The sequence below is a fragment of the Harpegnathos saltator genome, unplaced genomic scaffold (assembly GCF_003227715.2).
Source record: "Harpegnathos saltator strain DR-91 unplaced genomic scaffold, Hsal_v8.6 scaffold255, whole genome shotgun sequence".
Taxonomy (NCBI): Eukaryota; Metazoa; Arthropoda; class Insecta; order Hymenoptera; family Formicidae; genus Harpegnathos; species Harpegnathos saltator.
The window spans coordinates 1176968-1198409 of record NW_020230045.1 but is presented as its reverse complement, the minus strand read 5'-3'; the positions used below and the strand labels follow the sequence as shown (position 1 = coordinate 1198409).

The following is a 21442-nucleotide window of genomic DNA, read 5'->3' as shown; positions in this document are numbered from 1 at the left end:
CATTTGGTCGAAGTGTAAATACTCGTAACATATTTTTTTAGCGCATTCAATATGTCGAGTTTTGTGCCAACGAAACGCAATTTGCGGGAAGCGTTACTTTATTGTTTCCATTTGAAAAAATCGGCAGCTGAAAGTCTTCGTTTGCTGTCCGAAGCTTATGGGGATTATGCTCCATCGATCTCAACTTGTGAGTACTGGTTTAGACGATTCAAAAGTGGAGATTTTCCACTTATCCATCGTTCGAAGGTAATGCTCTGTATTTGGTGGGATCAGAAGGGTGTGATCTATTATGAGCTGCTAAAACCTGGTGAAACCATTACTGGCGAGACTGTTATCGACAACAACTAGTACAGCTGAACCGATAACCTTGAAAGAAAAACGACCAGAATACGCCAAAATACACGACAAAGTGATTTTCCAGCATGACGACGCTCGGCCATATGTCGCTAAACCGGTGAAGAAAACGCTAGAACTGCTCGGATGGGATATTCTAGCCCACCTGGCGTATTCACCAGACATTGCTCCTTCTGATTTCCACTTGTTCGATCCGTACAGAATCACCTTTCTACCCAGCACTTCAGTTCTTTAGAAGATATCAAAAAATGGCTCGATTCATGGATAACCACAAAAGACGAGTCGTTCGTACGCCGAGGAATCCGCTTTTTATTAGAAAGATGGGAAAAGGTTGTAGCTAACGATGGACAATACTTTGAATAACATGTACTTATCACTTTGTTTCGAAATAAACGTTCATTTTCACAAAAAAATCCTTCAAAATTAAGTTTAATACCCAATATATTAAACATGATATGCACCTTTTGTTCGTATGTGTCTACGTCAATCTCTTTCGAATTGTAAATTAATTATAAATTAAAAACGACTCTAATTTCTCGCGTATATTTTCTAGTTTAATAAGTCATCACAATTGTCACGAAATGTCGCGATGGTTAAACTTCTCGAAAAATTCTTGATAAAAATAAAATGTATTCGAGTTTCTTTGAACAATAACACGAAATGCGCCCTGCCTTAGGACGCTTTGTACGCATGTATATGGATGTAAATAGAGTTTGGCTGCAACACTGCATCGAGAATTCGAGTAATTCGGAGCACACAGAGTTCATCTATTCGTACGAGAAGCGCTCTGCCCCTCCTTTCTCCTTTGCCCCTTTCTCCGTCGTCCTTTGTATACCTTCCTTCTTTTCCGTTTCCTAACCGCGCCGGTTCTCTATTGCTGTGACGTAACACCGCAAGGTCTTACGGTATCTCCAGCAACGGGCCCATATTACGTGAGTCTCCGTACACGCGACCCGCATGTACGTAAGTACCTGCGTAGAAGAAGATCCGCTAACCGTCACTTCTTCTCGTCCTCGTGCATCTTTCTTCCAAGTGCGAGCGTATCCTTTAACTCATTCACATACAAACACATCGCAAAACCTGCGTTTTCGCACTATGAATTAATAATTATCCCCCCCTCCCTATCTTATTCGAATATCGAAAATTACCACATCGAAGATAAACCAATTTTATCTCGCAGATTTGTAAAGGAATTTTATAATTTAGATAGATTATAAACCGTGGAGCATTTCAATAATATTGTGTTTTTACCGCTCTAATCGCGATAAATCGCGAAATAGATTGTAAGATATTAACGTAAGATATGCTGCACCACAAGGTACGTAATTCGAAAGTAAACCAAGATTGATGAGAAACGCATCTAGAAAAACGGATTACATAACATTACATACATCGCGTATAATATATCCACTTATTTATCATCCGATAATCCCTTCTCAAGAGAGATTTCCGAGACGCATTTGGTCATTTAAAATATAATTAAATAATGCTGGATACGACGGATGAATTTCCCGGTTTCAACGTCACCAATTCCCCGAGTCAGGATATTTGAGTGAAAACGCAGGGTTCTATATTTATCGAACATTCGAAGAAATTACGTTCGAAGATGTAGCCAACACGAAACCATATTTGGACGTGCAGTTTCACGATCTGACGCACCGAGGTACCGCGATGTCTGCAATGCCGCGATGTCTCGAGAGACGCTCGACTTGTACAACACAAAGTTGGACAGGACGACACGAGCGTGAAAATAAAATACCAAGGTATATAGAGATGCGTCAATTCATTCCTGATCAATGGCCGCGCGACGAGTTCATCGGCTGCTGTTGTTCGGCGATCGGTGCGCGCGGCTGGCCGACAGGTGAGCGGCGCGGCGCACGTACGCGCGTATACATATGCGAGGTACAGTTAGGAGTACCGTTCTGAAAATGCAACGGCTCGCGAGCGTCTCGCGCCGGGCCCGATGCGAGGCCTGCCTCCGCGCCGGGCCCCGAGGAGAGGCTGATTTCGCGCGCGCGCGCGCGCGCGGTTCCCCTCCGTTCGCGTCCCGGAGACGGTATTAATGCGAACGGACACGCTCGAGTCACGCGGATCCGTTCGAAAGGGTGCGCGATAACGGTAGCGCGGTATATTCGCCGAGTCACTCGGCAAAAACGCGGAGGAGAGGATCCTCCTCGCGAGAATGTATCCGGCGAATGAATCGACCGACGAAATTAAAAGCTGTCGTCCAGAGGACTTTTCTCGTCTCCGCTTTCACGAAATGCGACGAAGGGGCGCAAGAAACTCTCGGCAATGTCGTGGCAATTATATCGCGCTGAACTGAATCATTCAATAAATATCGTCGTCGGAGGTCGACACTCGACCTCCGACGACGATGGAAACATTGAGAAAAATTTCGCAGCAGACACATTACAGCCGAATTTTTGCTCTACTGCACGGACACACGATGCCACTCTGCACTTTGTCCGCTTATTCCGATTGTTGTTTGTTAATAAAAGATTGAATATCTAACGAAGTATTTAACGAGGGGCCGTAGCGTTTTTGAATCGCGGCCGCCATCGAAGGAGAAGAACGAAGTGAAAATGTCGCGGCGAGAGTAACACCGGACAGGCCACGCGCATCGCAGCCCGTTCTATCGTCCCTCTTCGACAAGACGGTCTATCCTCCCCAACGAACTCGAGCTAGTAACGCGATCGAAGGAAGGGTAGCAGAGTCGCGCGGAGTCGCACATGCGCAAGACTGTAGCATCCCTCGAATCGCGCGAAGGCCGCTTTACGCCGGTTCTTCCATTCATGAGGAGAGACTTTCGCGCGTAATTCAATTCCGTGAATACACCGTAGCGACATTTGCTCTATCAACCCTCAAATAAAAACACACTCATGGCGAAAGGTATTAATATGAAGACACTCCGCGTGAAAAATAAAGGTGAGAAGACCTCTCTATCGCGATCGTACGAAAGAAAGGCAAGAAACGCTCGTAAACGATCTAAATCTACATGCCTCGTGTGAGAAAAGTGGAAAGAAACTCGTGGACAGAGCATGATAAAATGAATGCAGAAAGAAACTCACGGAGCACGATAAAATATGTGCAAAATATTATTAAAAAAACAGAGAAACTACAACACAACGTACAGATCGATAACACGACACGGAGGCAATCATCGTCTATACGACATTGGACATTGGAAAGACTGCGCTGCAGTATATATCATCCTCGGCTCCAATCGCCATTCGATAATTTATTTGTCATTTATCCCACGCGTCGCTATTAAGCGTACACTACTACTTTGTTCTCCCCTCCGCAATTACTACCCTCCCTTGTTCTACATCGCGACTTGAGTAATGACCTCAACATGGTAGGAAAGCCCTTCCACCTCTCGCGGAGCGACATTGCGCAGGGGTGGAAACCCCGCGCTAGCTAGCGTAACCCGGGCGGGGTGGCGATGGCGAGGGCTCCGGGGCGTAACGGGGTTGCTCGGGGGCGAGTCGAGTCCTCGGATGCCATCTGCTGGCGGTCAGTGCAAGCAGGAGCCACTGGTGCCCCGCAAAGTGCATAGCGCCGAAACGAAAGGACGGCAGGAAGGAAGGCAGGCAGGCAGGCACAGGAAGGCTGGAAGGAAGGAAGGCAGGCAAGCAGGAAGGAAGGAAGGAAGGAAGGAAGGAAGGACGGAAGGAACGTTCAAGCCTGGGACGTGGAGTCGGTCGGGCTATCTCCTGGACGGCCGGATCCAGGAGAGCGCACAAGGGTGACACATCGTCGCGGCGTGACGCGTTCGTCACCGTGCGCGCGAGCGCGCGCGCACGATCCGCTCGTGTTACCAACGAAAAAAGTAACGTGCCTTCGCTCCGCGACGACGAGCCGCGAGCCTACCACCGCTTCCACCATCGACGCGCACAACGACGAGCACGAGGCGCTCGAGTCCAACCCCGAGCTCGTCCCACGTTCCCGCTGTGTGCTGCTACACTACCCTCCGTGACAGTTGGAGTGCGTGAGTTCGCAAGAGCCCCGGCAAGACTCGGCGAACCACCTTCGCCGGTGTGATCCGACGAGCGAGGACGTCGACCGAGTTCGTCGTTGACGGCGCGAGGAAAGCATCCCCAGGTGGCCAGGAGATGCTTCTCGTTGATCGTCGGCGGAGATAGCGCGGCCCGCGGACGTCCCGCAGGACGTCGACAACGTCGACGAGCACGCGATGACAACGGGTGCTTCGCGATGCGGGTGGCTCTCGGTGCAGTGGTGATCGACGAGAATCGCAGTGACGACAGGCCGCGACGACACAGAGGATAGTCGTCGCGACAGTCTCGGGACGCTCCGAGGGAAGCACCGCTGCTTGGCATCCCGTCGCGACTCGAGTGCTCGAGAGCATTTAATCGCGCGCGAGGCCACAGCCGAGCGCCGCTCGGCGAGAGAGAGAGAGAGAGAGAGAGAGAGAGAGAGAGAGATATCGACCGTCGTCGCCGAATTAAGCGGCGAAGGTCGCGAGCACCGCTGTCGCCTGTCCGTTGTCCTTCGGACCTCCGGACCGAGTCCGCGACGCGTCCCTCAGTCGATGATCCCCGCGCGCGGACGAGCCGGTGGGCGACGACGACGACGACGACGACATGGCTCGCACACGGCTTCTGGCGCGACCTGCGCCGACCTGCCGATCGCGCCAACCGCTCACGAAGCTCTTCATCGAGACGATGCTGCTCGCTGCTCGCGTCCACGGAAGCCCGAGCTGTCCGTAATCGCGCGTAGAACGCGCTGCCTCTTCATGAAGGAATAAATTCATGAAAGTGCGCGGACAGACAGCCATCGCGGTACTCTTGCCGGAGGATCATCCGGAGACCGATGCGACGCGGAGAACGACGCAGCTTGTGAGATCAAAGTGGCCCGGTGAAACTGTTCTCGCACGATCATCTTCCTCAAGTATGCTCGCCATAGTTCGCGGCAGGTTCCAATCGCCATCCCACGTGACGGCGCGCTGCTCCGCCGAAGCGACCTCGGGCAGGAGGCCGTGAGTTCGTTCAAATCGCTCGTCGCGATCGTTGACGTGTTGACGTTGGGGATATCGTTGATCGTCCACTCGCGTGGAGGCTACAAAAGCCTGCCGTTTCGCTCAAGTCGTCTCGCACCGATGGTGCTCGTGCTTCCACGCTCGGGATCGGTCGAACAGGTAGAACTCGCGCCGGGTCTTAAGGACTTCGACCGCCACGCTCCCTCGCTCATTCGAGGCTGCGCGCGAGGAAACGCGTGCTTGAATCGAAGCGACCCTCTCCGAACGAGACCCACTGACCTATCGACTCGGCAGGCTGCCACCTGAGGCCGCCCCAACCACCCTTGTCCCACGCCGCTCTCCTTCATGTTTATTGTCGTCGCTCCTGTCGCTCCTGCCGCGACCTGCAACTCGCAGTTTCTCCCCGAAATTTCCGAATGCGTCCGAAGATCACTCGCTTCGCTCGCGAGGGTGTCAACACCTCCCTCCCTTGAACGTCGTCCCGAGCCGCGAAGAGGTTCATATCGCGAAGATACTTCCCATATCGTGCACAACAAGACCGAAAACGTTCTTCCGAGTAGCATATGAAAATCGGTCTTCTTGCTCCCCTCATTCGTTGTCCCCTACCCAACGTGTTGTTTGTCTCATTTCGAGATCGAGGGCCGACGAGCCGAGTCAAGTCGAGCCGGGCGAGAACGAACGGAGAAGCGCGCGCGTCTGCTCGAAAAATTAGCTCGCAAAAATTAGTCGAGTCCGCGAGGAATCGATCGCGTACAGAATATGTCGGAATCAAGATGGAAATACTCGGCGACATTGGCACGATTGAGACAGAAACACGTCGCGAAAGCGTGGCGCATCGCCACGAGTCGTTAATAACGATCCCCAACGTGAGCAACCTGACGAGATAGCCAGCTAATCGAACGAGCGAGCGAGCGAGCGAGCGAGCGAGCGAGCGAGCGGCAACGAACGATCGAGAAGAGGACCGAGAAAAACAACACATCACCAGCCACCACGTTCAGCGCATCGCGCGCGCGGGAAGAGAGAGAGAGAGAGAGAGAGAGAGAGAGAGACGCGCTAAAGAGCTCTCCTCTTTAATCGCACGGACGATGATTACTGCGTACGAGATGAAAATCCAGCCGCACTGATCTGCGAGCGATCACGAGAGCGTGCATTTATATGCGAGCGAGCGTGACTCGCGCGGACGACTATATAATGGGATAGAGAAACCCGCGCGACGCGCTCTCGAGTAATCTCGGCAAATTGACTGTCCGACCGATTGATCGTCCAACCGAGATTCATCGTCAGCTCGTCTCACCCTGGCCTCGACTCGGCGTTGCCAGACGCAACAACAACAACAACAACAACAACAACAACAACAACAACGACACGGTGTCCTCGGCGATTAGCACGTAGAAATGCCATAGTTCGTACTAGAACGTACCACTGCTGAGAGCGAAGAACCGCGCGAGAAATGGCTGAGAGCGCGGCGAGTCCGGCTGCCGTGCACGTCGCTGCGAACAGCCCGCAGCAGCAGCAACAGCAGCAGCAACAGCAACAGCAGCCACAGCAGCAGCAGCAGCAGCAGCAGCAGCAGCAGCAGCAGCAACAGCAGCAGCAACAACAACCGCAACAGCAGTCGCAGCAGCAACAAGCGCAACAGCCCCCGGATATAAGCAGCTCGCAGCTGACGTCGCCGCCGATCACGGGAACAGGTATGGAGAGACACGGAGAGAATCGCGTCGCGTGTGGTTCGCGTTGGTCTCGCCTAGCGTTTGTCGCTTCCTAGAGTTTAGCAGCGGTCCCCTCGATTTTTCATCGACCGCGACGGAAAATTGAGGAGGAGCTGAACGAGAATGAAGAAGGACGGGACGACGGTGTTAAATAAGGCGCGCATCGTGCCTCGTGTATCGCTCATCCCCGCGAGATGACAGGTAAAATCGCGAAATTTCATAGAGACGACCGGCCGGCCGGCCGGCCGGCGCGAGCCGGAACGATCGCGCTTCATCGTGCGCTCGTTAGCCGCAAAATCGTCGAGCCGCGGCGCGAGAGATAATATCTGGGCAACTAGGAAACCCTAAGTGACATTTCTCACAGGCGTTTGCGTTGTCCGGATTACCGCGCGAAAACGTGCTGCGATTTGCAAGTTGAATGACTCGGTAACGGGACAGCTCGAGTGCTCGCGACGAGGGAGCGAGAGAGACAGAGAGCCGTACCGAAATTTCTTTCCTTGAGAAGCACGCTTCTCCTCCTCCTCCTTCTTCTTCTTCTCCTCCTCTCGTACATACAACGTACGTACGTACACGTCAATGAACCTTGCATCGGCGCTCGCCTCGCCGATACGTCGTCCTCTCGTATCATTTATACCGTAACGACGCTCGGGTCCACGATCTCGCTCGCGTAACCGCGTAATCGCGTTGGCGTAACGTCGAGCCATTACTCCGCTAGCACGCGAATCGCGCGGCGAGACGGAGCGGCTCACGATGCGCCGGTACTTGTTCGGGTAGACACGGGGCGACGTGGCGGCGGTATCGATGTCGGCGACGGCAACGGCGACGGCGGCGGCGGCGGCGGCAGCGGCGGCAGCGGCGACGGCGGCGGCGGTGACGGAGAAAGGAGCAACGAGCAACGGGCGAGAAAGAGAGAGCGCGAGTCGCGTTAGCGGATCTGTCGGTCGAGTAACGGAACGCCGGCGAGTACCGCTAGCACCGGCTCTGACGCGGTTACCGTGCACCGTTACTTCGCCGATGCACGAGTATAGCCCCCACGTGCCGCCTCTCTCTCCCCCCTTACCCCGCTTCTCTCTCTCTTTCTCTCTCTCTCTCTCTCTCTCTCTCTCTCTCTCTTTCCCTCTCGTCATCCTCGTCGCGCTCGCTAGGGCGCCCCCGCGCCGGCGGGGAGAAGAGGAAGCACCTGACGAGCGACCTGAAGGTACGACGAGTCGTGGCCCGGTGGGAAAATTCGACGCAGTTATGCAAGCGGACGACTCCGCGACGAGACGCGGCCCTTCTGCTGTAAACATGTCGCTTAGCGTTTAGTCTTAGCGTCATGACGTCCTAAAATATACACGGGGGGGAGGGGGGAGGGCTCGCGTGCACGGACGGACGAGCAATTTTCGTGCGAAAGGAAGCTCAAGAGAAGCGGCGCGATATCCGGTCTTTTACAACTTTCGTTGCGCGAGGTAAAGGTCTGTAATGTAGCGCGGGAATTCTCGCGGAGCAACGAAGGTTAATACGAGTTTGTGTAATGGGCTGATAACGTTAACGCATAGCCCGTAGGAGGGAATATTAGAGAATTCTCCCGCGATAGCGCGCTCATTGGAGCGCGAGTTGTCGAATTAGAAATGCCCCCGGGAAATTGGCTGCTCTCCGGAGTTGCGCGATAAAACGAATAAACGCGTCGTGCGCCGAGAGTTGATGGTTTATTAATCGATGCGGCGGGGCGCGCGATCGAAGGCAAAAACGACGTTTCCGGCTGCCGCGTGTCCGAGGATCGTCCAACGCGTCCACGAGGTAGCGCGCGCGCGCGACGGTCAAACATTCGCGGTGTTTACCGCTACGTTTTACGTTTGGCGATCGCTCGGCCGCGCCTGTACCACGCCGGTGTAAATAAAACGGCCGGTATATACGCCGCGCTGATATTAAAATACACGCGGCTAACGAGACGCGCGCGCGCGCACGCCGCAGCGTTACATCGATATAATCGGCCGAGCCCGCGCTTCTTACGTGACGCATCGGTACGTCAATATAGTCGTCGGCGACACATTGATTTTGCATGACGTAGCGATACGTCAATGGTCGGCGGTGTAACGCAACGGTAGACTTGACGCGACGCGCCGGATACTACACCGCCGACGCCGTTTAGCCACGGCTGAACCTTCTTTCTTTCCCCCATTCCGTCCGTATTATATAGCTAGTCGAGCAGCGCTGTCGCTTCGCCTGCGCAGGAGCACAGACGGCTGATGAAATTACAGTTAACGTTAACTTACGTCGGCCCGGCGATTTGACGCGGCCGCCGAAATTACCGTTCGCCCAATCGGCGATGAAGAAAGCGCCGATCATTGATCGCGAGCAAACGTCGTCGTCCGGTTAATAGACGGATTATTAACGTCGATCTGATCGCGATCGCGACGAAAGTTGACTGCCTCCACGACGACGTTCGCCCGAGAAGCTCGAGATCGGGTTTGAGAAACGTCGCACCGGTAGGGGCGTGAATACCGGTTATCCGCTGGACAATTCTTGCCGACGGTTACGACGATACGACGAGAACTTCACCCTACCATGAGTAACGCGAATAAAAGCGCCGTTTTCATCGCGTCGTCGTATGCGTGCACACACACACACACACATACACACATGCGCGCGAGCGCGTGCCTCACGCACGCAGCGACTCGGCGTAAAATTACGCGTAACGGAAAAGACGAGCCGCGCGAGAAGACGCGATTGCGTGCTAGCTCGTGTCCCGCGGGTCTACAGGTTAGGAGGTCGGGCTCCTTGTCGTTTTACCGTTCGTGTCCGGGAGAATCCCCTGTGCATTCCCCGACGGTATCATTATTATCGTTATTATTATTGTCAGCCTCGATTGCACCGCCGCCACCGCCGCCGCCGCCGCCACTACTGACGGCACCGCCGCCATCGACAGCGGCTCCGTTAACATGTCGCTGATTGCGGGAATGATGGATTCAAGCCCAGCGAGAGCAACGCACGACACGACCTCTCGTCTTTCGTTATTGATAGTTTCGGATTTGGCCGCTATTGTTGGCGTTCCCAGAACCGAGAATAAATGACAGCGCGCGCTCGTGCCTCGTGCTTGGCAAGTTTCGCGCGTAGCGCCGTTCCGTTGCGCGCCTCCACGATTTCGATACTTCTCCTCGGAAAGACGAAAGTGCAAATTTAGGACGCTCCGAGAGCAAAAGGTGCAGAAGGCTGTGAAGTCTGCGCGTTCTCGGATCAACGTCCTCCGAGTCTGTCTTGCAGCGCAAACTGCAGTTTGATTCTATTCTTAAACTTCTTCTCGGCAACTCCATTTTTCAAATTTTCATTTTGTTTCTCTTCGCTTGCGAAATGAAGAATTTCTCGCGATCGCGAAAATTTCGCATAAACGCGAAGGTGCGGTGAGAACTTTGGTCAATCGTCAATTTCAGCGACGAAAATAACGCTTCTACGAGCTTAGGCGAGCGAGTCTCGGCGATTGTGAATCGCAGCACGTAACGAAATTTGAGCGCGTCATTGAGATTTGCGTCCCGTTGTACTACGGGAAGGTTTATTTGAATCGGAGAGACAGCCACGTGGATCAATCTAGCATGCCGGTCTACCGCACCGAGATTTGCGCCGGTAACGAGCTTACCCGGAGCTTTACGCGGTAAAAGCATGTCCGACAGCGAAGCCCCGCATTGCGCAAATCGCATGCGACCGTGGCATGACTTAGTCTCTTCCGTCCGTGTAAAATTAGCGTTACAGCCATTTCTCAGACGCGCGTCCGCGAGAGAAATTGCCCGTGTATTATCGTCATCGCACACGGTGGCCGCAGCTCGCATTTTTCACCGTGCAACGCGCTTTCGCGCACAAGATGGCCGACTCACGGCCAAGCGCGGTACAACCAAGCGAAGACCGCCAGAGAAAATTTCGACTTTTCCGTCTCCTCGACGACGAGAGATCACGCACGGGCAAGGTAGTCGCGCACTGTCGTCACAATCGCCGCGCGCAACTTTGCAACGTGTCTTTCAGTGAAGCCTACCTTCACCGTCGAGCGAACGTCGAAGCCGATCGAAGTCCGAAATTTCGTCGGAGCGTCGATCGCGAGCGCGTGGCTCTTCGTTCATCCCTCTCCGGCATTCCTCGTCGTCCGCGTCCACCGCGCGCACCGCGCTCGTCCTTTTTCTCCCCCGATGCTCGACGGCTATCCCCGTTCGCGCGTACGCGCATTACGTGGCGCGCGACGGCAGTAGGCCAAAAGTTCAATGACTTGTTGCCTTGCAAGGCCGGTCGCCTCTCTTGGTTCGGCTCGCGCTCGGCTCGATTCGACCGCACAGCGTCGCCGCCGCCGCTCGGACGGCTCGATTACGTACTACATCCACTCGCCAGTAGTATCGACCGCACTGCGAGAGAGACCACTCGCCGTGGATTTATCGCCGACGGTCGTCTTTACCGACACGGCGGTCGTGGAGGAGCCACGGACGCCGTTAGGCACCGGGAGGGAAGCTGCGAGATGCGCTCGGCAGACGAGATCTGGAGAAGCGCGTCCTCGGAAATTGGAATGACTTCGCGGTAGATTTTTTCAATAACCGTCCAACTTAATCCATCTTCCACGCCGTATCGATGTCTTTGATGAAGACGCACCGACGACGTGGGGGGACTTGGGAGCGTAACGCCGTGCACCGCCTGATGCGCGTACAAGTTGGAGAAAATCAATAGGTAACCCCTTCGTTCACATAAATGTAAATTTAGACAGCCGAAATTTACATGTAGGGGAGTCGGGGGAGGGGGGTATCTTAGTGGCTACATGTAAAATACTACATACATGTGCGACACTTCTCGAAAGACTTCCAAGCAGGGAAGTGGAGGAAGGAGTATATTCTCGTTTCTCAAGAGTGAGGTTATCTCTCGTAGTTGGATATGGACCTCGGGAGGAGAGAAACGAATCGCGCTCGAACGAACACGTTCTCGCTCGGCGATTCGGCCTACTCGCGCGAGTGCGTCGAATCGGAACGACGCAGCGTCGGTTGCGAGACGGAACTTCCGATTACGACAGCTCCTCGTCGACAACGATCGCACCTCGCGCACGCGAGAGAGAGAGAAAGAGAGAGAGAGAGAGACGAGGCGAGCGGCAGCGGGCGATACATTGATCCTCGCGGTTCCGCCTCGGAAAACCGCGCGCGGCGGTCGATGACGAGCGCGAGCCTCGAAAAAACAATCGAGACATTTCGGACATCTCGTTTTGAAGCCGAGGCGAACAGGTATTGAGGTTGGGAACAATGGATATTTATTTGTAATTAAATTTTCGCTGCGTTTCGTGGTTGATGAGTTTGATAATTTTATTTCCGATATCCCCGACTTCCGACTCGTCGGAGCATCTTCTCGACCGTCCGCTCGAGCTGCCGAATCCTCACTCTCGCGCCAGTATTTTCATTAAAGTCGATTGCGTCATTAATCTCCAACGTCGTGTCGGAATAAACATACGCGCGAACGTGGAAGGTAAACAAGTGGGAAAAAGAGGTCGCGCGCGCACCGGAGAGTTACGGTGTCTCGTTATCACTCCCGTTTATTCGGATTCTGTAATTTCAAAGTCAGCCGCGTCTGACTATGTTCGGCTACATTCGGCAATGATCGGCGACGGCGCGCTCGACAGTTTTAAACTTCGGCCCGAGTACGACGACGGTGCGCGTTCGGTTATGGCGGCGGCTTACGGCGTTGTCCGGTGAATGTTTCGGCGTTATTGTCGCTCGATCGTGTTGATCGACGATGCGCATGTTACGCGATTCGTATCTTGGACCCGAGTGTGTGAGTGTGTGACTGAGAACACTCGCGACTACGTGATGCGGACGCAGTCTCGACACTGTGTACAATCTAGCCGACTGATAATTCGCCCCCTCACGTAAGCACGACACATTCTTTCGTTTTTTACACCTTTAGCCTGTTCAGAAGGTCGAGATAGACTTCGTGAACATTCGAGAATCTTATCTCGCTCAGAAGCGCCGTGAGAGGAAGAGCCATAAATGCATGACATTAAAATTTACGTGGACATTTGTCTGAATATTCGCTGTGAAATGTAGAACGCGATCCTAAATGTGTAACCTAACCTAACCTGCAAAAATTTATCGAATATACGCGATAGCGTATGCCCGTATCGGGCTATTTACACATTAGTGAATGTCATAAAATAAATATTGCACGTACAAGTAGGACAGGCCGAAAGAGGGAAGTGCTTGAAGAGAGTTTCCATTAGACGTTAAATGCATGACGTAATATGTAATGTTTGATTGTGCACTGACACTTGCATTTCTTCTGTTTTCAGGTAAGATTACTGCTTCCCTTGCACATGCGAGTCACGTATCTGGCAAACACCTCGCGGTGAGTACGTTTAAATAATAACAATCAACGAGAGGACGTCTCGATAGTCCTTGAGAGTAATGTTCATTAAGGTACCTGATAACTTTTATACACGACTGAGAATTAACATTTAAACATATATTGAAATTGATTGAGAGACGGAGGGGACGGTAGACTAACGATTCCTGAGGCTAATGATTTACAAACTGCATGATTTACGAATTTGCCACAATCTGCCTTAAAGAGTCTTCATTTATTAATTTCATCGAATAAATTAGTCTCATCGAAAATTCCAATTATATCCTGATAAACGAACGATGCATAGTTCGTTAGAACTCGTAAAATAGAAAAGCGCATTATTATGCGGCTCGGGAAGGGTTAAGCAACGTGTTACGGTAGGCAAGATACACGTGCACGAGGCGTAATGTATATACATAAACATATTACACACACACACAGAGTGTGTGTGTGTCGAAGCACAGCCGCCGGCTTAGCCGGCGGCGTTTGAAAATAGATCGCGCAACGATAAAGTGCAGCCGTGTCGGTGAGCTATCGAACGTTTGCGCAATAATCGCAGATAGATTTATGCTAGATGGGATCGTTGTGAAAACGATCGGACTCGCGGCTCGCGCGTCGTGTAAAAATGCGTCTCGACGGAGAAATATCGGGATAATCGACCGCGCTGGATCGCAGTCGATCTCACGAGGTATCGGCCCGACATTGGCCGGTCTAGTCACTTTCTACGCGTATTACGCGCACAATCGTTCTCTCGCAGTGTTATTACATGCGTAAAAAACTGATTGTACATACTCAACACACATCCGTCGTGTCTATTAATAGTCATAAGGTACTGGTACATGAAACGATACTTGTGTTTTAATTGATCCTTTATTGTCTCTTCGTTAACACGGGCAACTGCCGGCGCGATCAGCGGCGCGACCTATTTCTCGACCGGAGCGCTCGAAATCGACAGGTTTTTGTGAAAAAACAAGTTGTGCAAGGGCTAAAGTGTTTATTTGCTCCTTTTGGTTCAACACCCGTGAAAAACAAACATCGTTAGCATAAATCGGCGGGGAGAGGGGGCGGGTGGAAATTTTATGAGAAACTACAAAACCGGTCGTTCTCGACCGCTTGGCAGTTTTGGTGCTGATAAGACAGATCTTTCTCAGACTCGTTGCAAAACATCGTGTATCCAGCATTTTTCAATTTTTTATTAATAAGTACACTGAGTCGTATAAATTAGAGAGTTACTTATCGTCTCGTTCACAAGAGACTGTGCTTTCTTTTCGTCTCGAAAGAAAGTTCGACTAGAGCACAAATAACGTAACAATGTCGATCGGCAAATTGGAACTTTTATCCCTTTTCCTACGAGTGAAAAGTTGCATGCGGACGCAAGTTGCACAATCGGCGCGCAGAGATCGTTAAAATTTCTTTCTTCTCTTTTTCTCCTCTCGTTTTTAATTCGCTTATCGCGATTCTTCTCGGCCGCGCGCCGTGTATGGGAGTGCGCGCCCACTTTTTCTGGCCAAAAGTTGCGCAAGATGTGCGATCCCGCGAGAGAGGGACGACCGACGAAAAAAAAAAGAAAAAGAAAAAGAAGCGGGCCCGGGAGCGGGTTACGGTCGAGCCCGGATCCCGAGCCGGGCCCGGAAACGATTTTGGCGCCGCAGGCAGGGAAAGCGCGACTAGCTTGACAGACGTTTCTCTCCCTTCGCGAGCTCCCGCTCCTCGCGCCTTCCGCGAGAGCTCGGGTTGCTCGCTACCGAGATAGCCAGCAGCCAAGCCCCGGGTGTTCATCGACAGCGTAATGAAGGGCGATTGAAATGTCGCGCGACCGCACAGCCGGAATATTTATCGCTGCTTGCACAGCGGAGCACAGTCGCCGTTTATTAGCGAGCCGCGTTTACCGAAGCTGCTCCGCGCCGGGCCGAGCTCGAGCGCCGCGAGCGCGCGCACTTGTACATTTGCAAATCCATAGATAAAACGATTCCCAAGCCCTCGTTTCGCTCGTTATAAACTCATCGGGATAACCCGATTCTCAATGAGCGCTAACGTTTTCCAGAGGTCCTCGCTCGTTTTCTTTCGCTCTTCTCGCGCGCTTTCCGCATATCACGGTATATTCGTACACCGTGAATCTGTTGATCTTGCGTGGCGTATTTCTCTTTTTCTCTCGAGCACTCTTTCGAGAGTTCTTTGTTGCACGGACACCTCGTTATTACGTGGATCCGCGTAATGGCTCTTTCATTTTGACAAACGATCAGCCGCGTAGGACGGATAATTTATTCATCAAATACACACATACAAATGTCGTAGAATTTTGGTAGCGGCAGCAGTAGGTATTGCGACTTCTCGGTTGTTTTCGTGGATGTTTGACTTCTTCCGCGAATTTTTGCATCCACTTGCATTATCCTTTGCTTGTCCTTTTTCCGAAGCGCTTCGTTTGCGGAACGCGGAGGGAGGTCGGCGGGATAAAATTTCCTACGCGTGTATCGTGCGTTTGTCGTCGACGTTTTAGCAGCTGAAAGTGACTCGAAGCGAAAGAGAAGAAGAGAGAGAAGGAGAGAGAGAGAGAGAGAGAGAGAGAGAGAGAGAGAGAGAGAGACAGAGAGAGACCTAGATTTCATTTTCGTTGATGAGCTTGGCACCGGTCCAGCTCGCCTAAATATATACCCCCTTTTTCTCCGTCTTTCTCTCAGCCACCTTTCCCCCCTCGTCCTCGTCGGAAGCGAATCATTGCCGGTTCGCGAAACCAACGGGAAAGCCTAAGAGCACCGCTGGGAATTATTCCGATACGAAGCAGGGATATATCGAATGGCAAAACCGAGCATAATTAGAGTGCGCGTCCAATTTTGTCCCGAAGTGCAACTTGATACTTACTCGAGAGACCGACGCGACCAATCGCGCGAGCGGCGAATTGATCGATCTGGACCCGCGTTATTATCCAGACAAACGTAACTCCCAATCGCAAACAGGTGTCAAAACAACGAATAATAATCATTGTCATCACAGACACTCGCAGAAATATCCTCGGGATTCGAGTGAAGGATTAACCCTGCGACAAGGAGCAAAACTTTCAGCCGACGTTTCTTTCGGAGATGTAAAAGACTCTCGAGGGCCGGAGGGAATTTGAAAAATCGCCGGTCCGTCATGAAACATCAGCTGTCGGTTTTATACGGAGAAAACGGCGAACGCAAAAATATCCTCGTGGAAAGACGTCGGGACAATATTCGGAATTCACTTCACCGTGTCGGGGAGAGGCGGCAGGGAGGGGCGGGCCGGTGCCGTTCATCGGTTCGTGCAACGGTACGCGAGGGGACGGCTTGTCAAACGCCTCGTTGACGTAACGTAATTTACGACGGGGTCCGCCTGGAAATTTCACCTTACAACTTGCGCGGTTACAACGCTACTGCTGCTGCTGCTGCTGCTGCGGGTCCCGTCGCCAAAAGAGCGCAATGAACCCGAATGAGAAAGCAGCTCGCGCTGTGCAACGAGAACGGCGATTTCGGCGGCGCGTTCGCAGCGAGTTAACTTCGCGCGAACTTCGCGGCTAGCCGGACTCGGATCGGTTATCGCGGAAGGCTACCACCAACCTTGGGATATCGCTGTGCGAGTGCGACGCCGATGTGAGGACGGCTTTTTCAACGAACATGGTTATTGCGCTCCAATAATTCGCGGGTAGACGCGGAAAATGTCTCGTCGGTGTGGCTCGCGCGAAACGAGTTCGTGTGTTCCTGCAATTGCGTTTTTATACACCATGTTCCGCCGGTCGCTCTTTATAGGTCCGGCGGCGGTGGCGGCGGGAAAAGCTCGTTTCGAATGGAAATTGAGTGGTTTCGCAGAGAACGCGCGGAGAAACAAAATTTTTGTTTTGATGAATTTGGAATGGGTTCTCTTCTCTTTTCTTTTTTTTTTTTTTTATTTTGCTATCTGCCTGACAGGAGACGTTTGTTTGTCGTGAATATTCGTCGTTATTTTTCAACGAACGCGAAGTCGATATTCCGCTGCGTGTACATATTTGTTGATTAGTTAAGATTGGATCTAAATGGTTGTTGAAGCTTACTTCCTGAAATCTACCGAATGCATCTCCCCTTTGCACCCGCGCGGTCTAAAGTCATCAATTCCGTGCCGCAGCTCTCGCTCTGCCACTCCTTCCGATCGTATTTATCAGCATCCCCCGCGCCGGCGTGTTTCCATAAAGCTTTTTCATGCGTCCTTGGAAGCGCGCTGCGGTAAGTCCAAGTAAATTTGTCATACTCAGATAATCGCGGTTACGATCTACAAACGACGGCATAACTCGTAGACGCTCTCGGGAGACGGCATAATTTCGACGTGGAAAGTTTCCCTCGGCCGTATTCCGGCGGCATCGCGGCGCGCGAATTCGCGGCGCTTTCACGGCGCGATTGCGCCATCGCGCACGCGGCGCGATTCCGCGGCCGGTTTTCGGCGACGGTTTTCAAGCGCGGGAACGCGCGACAATGCCCGCGGCAAAAGGAGTTCGCACGAAGCGGCTCGCCGGCCGTCGGTCCTCGGTCCTTGCTCGTCGTCGGTCGGTGGGTGACGCGGTTCTAACGGTACATCCCTGCGCGCTTTCAGCGTGGTCTACCAACCTACTGCCTATCTACTGCCTGCCTACCTACTTACCTACCTACACATACCTATACCTATACACATCCTTCTCTCTTGCAGAGCCTAGGCCCGCATCGATCGCGCCTATATGTATAACGCGTACATGCCTATCGATCGCACTGCCCTCGACTCGCCTCGTCGCCTCGCCTCGCCGCGTCGCGCCGCGCCGCGCCTCGCCTCGCCTCGCCTCGTCTCGCCTCGCCTCGCCTCGCCCCGCCTCGCCTTCTTCCCTCTCGCACGGGAAAAGGCGAAACGAAAAAAGCCCTCGGCCACCCCCGCCGCCTTCTTTCTCCACCCCGACGTCGATGAGAAGCGCGCGGGATCCCACCACTCTCTCGTGTCACGTTGCGCCTCGGTCGCATTATGTTTACACCGGTGTCGCAACGACACCGGGGGTTGCTACCCTGAGCTGGACGTAAGCCGCATCGTAATATCTAGGTTGCGCGTAAAGGAGAACATGAATCATTGCACACTTTGATGCGGTTAAGTTGAAAGATATTCGAGTAAGTTTCCTCTGATTTTCGCTGTAAAGAGGGGAAAGTGTGCGTGTGTACGTGTGTGCTTTTCTATATCAGCGTTTTGTTGCCGACGAAGAAACGTATGTCATCGGTTTGTCGTCGGCAGAGCGGAAACACGTCGGTACAGCTTTCATTCTTAGGTGAAAGAATATCGCTTGGAGACGACGGAGTCGTTTTTAACTTTCTGGCAGTCGAATAAGTGCGCGTCTCGATTTATCTTCGGCTTAACCACGTCAATTAAAAGGGCAAGTGGTCGATGTAGGTACGACGCGTTCTCGCGAAAACTGACCGGCGCTCATACAGTTAAAACACACATCATCTCTGTACATTTTATATGCTGTACTTATTCGCACATAGTGTGCAGCGTGTGCTTTTTCTCGAACGAAATTGCCGCTTGGAACTTCAAAGAGCACCGATAACGATTACTTTAAAGAGCTACGCGTATGTGACACGCCCTCTTTATCTACTTAGCCAGTTAATTACGCATTCTGTGGTAACGACAACTTAATTAAACTCAATTCCGATTGACAACAACATTAAAGCCGTAATTACTAATTATTATAGAAATAATTGTGCTCATAATAGTGCAAATAATATAACGAGCATCCCGTAACGGCAACTTCTCTCATCATCGCTCCGGCCGCTCTCGATCTAATCGCCCACCTGGCAGCATTAATACACGTCAAATATCGAGATGTGATGCGTGACTTACTACAAAGAAATACACGTGATTCGCGAGACGCTGATGAAATTCCCGATTTCAACGGAGCCGCGGCTCCGGCTCAAAACCGCACGTCCTCGACCGTTCGATCCATCGCTCTTTTGTATCCGGCTAAAAGCCACACGGGTCATTGACAGTGGATACGCGTAAATAACCGTAATTTGTCCTTTCCCATCGTAAACGAGACAACCGGCACACAATTGCGTCAGAGTCTTCCACCGAACCTGCGCGACATCATGTCTGCACGGTGCCGGCGAACTGGTGAAAATTCGTGGTAAAAGCACAGATGGTAGCGTTCGCGTGTAATAGCACATCGATTCAATGTTGCGTAACCTTTGTCTGTTAAATTTTTATTAAGAACTTTTTGAGGAAGCATAAAAGCTTCCTGTTCTGTATGCGCGTGGTTATCGCGCATGTTGAAAATGTGCTGTCTAATATCGTGCCCGATCTAGAACAAAAGAAAACTGAGCACACGATATAACGAGCACAATACGATGTTAACAACGAGTATTCCGATTGTATATTACGCTAATGAGTCAGAAAGCAACGTTTCCATCGTATTTTTCATCACGTACCTTCGTAACGAATGTGGAGGAAATGCGAGCATTAAACATCCAGCCGAAAATACGTCGCACAGTTGCGTTAATATTCCGCGAGATGATACAGGCGCAGAAACCGGCACTTAACCATATTAATGAAATATCGATCCGATTTTTTAAAGTGACACGAAAATTCCCGGCGGTGGAAAATGAAATATCGGTCGTTTCGGCCGGGGAACGTAAATCATTCAGAAATCATGCAAATACAACGAATAACGTACAACAACGCGGCTGTATATTTTTTAAAATTCTAATCAATTCGCAGCTCGCGAGATTCGCATTTGCAAAGTAACGTGAATATGTTTTAGCGCAGTGCAAGAGGCACATATGCGCGCGCGCGTGCGTCTTTGTGTGTGTGTGTGTGTATGGTGGTCTTGGAAATTCGAGCGATCCGAATCCCAGTGATCGATACCGTGAAAGCAGCTCAACAGTGCGCAGATACAACCGTGCGGTGGGTTGGGTGTGTTGGCATTTTGAGAATTCCGGTCCATTTTTTTTTCACGGTCAGATAATGGGGAGCCCTCTTCCCGTTCGGCCCGATCGATTCGATCACTCCGCCGCCGTCTTCCCACGTATACCTGCGGAGAATCCGCCGTCTGGAATAATACGCAAAACGACAATGGGCTTGAGTGGGAGGGTGAACGACCTAACGGTGCGCTATCAAGTGTCGAACGCTTTTGTACGTGGGGGTAGTTTCCTATATATTCCGATCCCGGGTGGATGGGTGGAGCGGGGATGCTTCTTAAAAAAGAAAAAAGGTGAAAGAAAAAAACAACGCCGCTAGGGATACACGAGAGTCCAACTGCATCCTGATATTTGACCGAAAGTCGCGTTAATTACACGAATTAATTAACGATGAGAAGATCATGGGCAAAGATGAAAACGAAGGCGAAAGATCACGTAGCAAAAATAAGAGGATTGTTTAGAACGATCGTTTGAGAAGAAGGAATGTGTGAAGGATAGGATGTTTACCGAGACACACACGAGATCGTAAAATGAAGAAATTTATATAAGACGTACGAGGGAGAGAGGGAGAGAGATATGAAGGAGAGATTCCACAGACCGGTGGTGGTTACAATTTATTTACGACCGCTGTGTGTGTTACATTTCTTTGGGCCATTACGATCTATATTATCAATTTATGTGCCGCGAAAAAGACCGCGCAACGCTCGTTATTACATTTCGCGCAATTACATTTCTTTCTCTGTTACATATCAACGCGTGATTCATTAATACACGTTGCAGATATTCCGCCATTCTCTCTACCAAGCTTTTTCCGGAAGTCTTCCTAATTATTGCGAATTTTAATTTCACTCGTAATTAGTTCCATTTAATTTTAACTCGATGCCCATCTCCCTCTCTCCCACCGTTTTACCGCTGTATAGCGAGTTGTGGAATTATTTCCCCTCTCTCCCGCTATTTCTTTTGATCGTGGCTGCTTATATTCGGAGTGAATAACTTTCGTCGTTGCCTCGTATTGTTTCGACGCGTATGCACGAAAGAAGGCAATGAGAAACAATCCAGTGTGCCGATCAAACTGACCATACGATGTACGAATTTAAATAGCCGCGTTGATGCGCATTCTCCGCTCGCGACTTTAAATC

At 51.6% G+C, this 21442-nt stretch overlaps 1 protein-coding gene across 4 annotated transcripts in view; it reads left to right on the top strand.

Annotated features, from left to right (window-relative positions):
* Hr3 (nuclear hormone receptor 3 ROR-beta) overlaps positions 1-21442 on the top strand; it is a 111964-nt gene that overhangs the window by 14644 nt on the left and 75878 nt on the right. For 2 of the 4 annotated variants that reach the window (XM_011155641.3, XM_025299238.1), the window contains exon 1: positions 3856-7041. The exons of 1 other annotated variant lie outside the window; for it this stretch is intronic. In XM_011155641.3, coding sequence (XP_011153943.2) covers positions 6801-7041 — 241 coding nt within the window. In that variant the 5' untranslated portion in view covers positions 3856-6800. Of the gene's footprint in view, positions 1-3853; positions 7042-21442 lie in introns of those variants that run through there. One more of the 4 variants, XM_025299243.1, reaches the window with a different exon arrangement.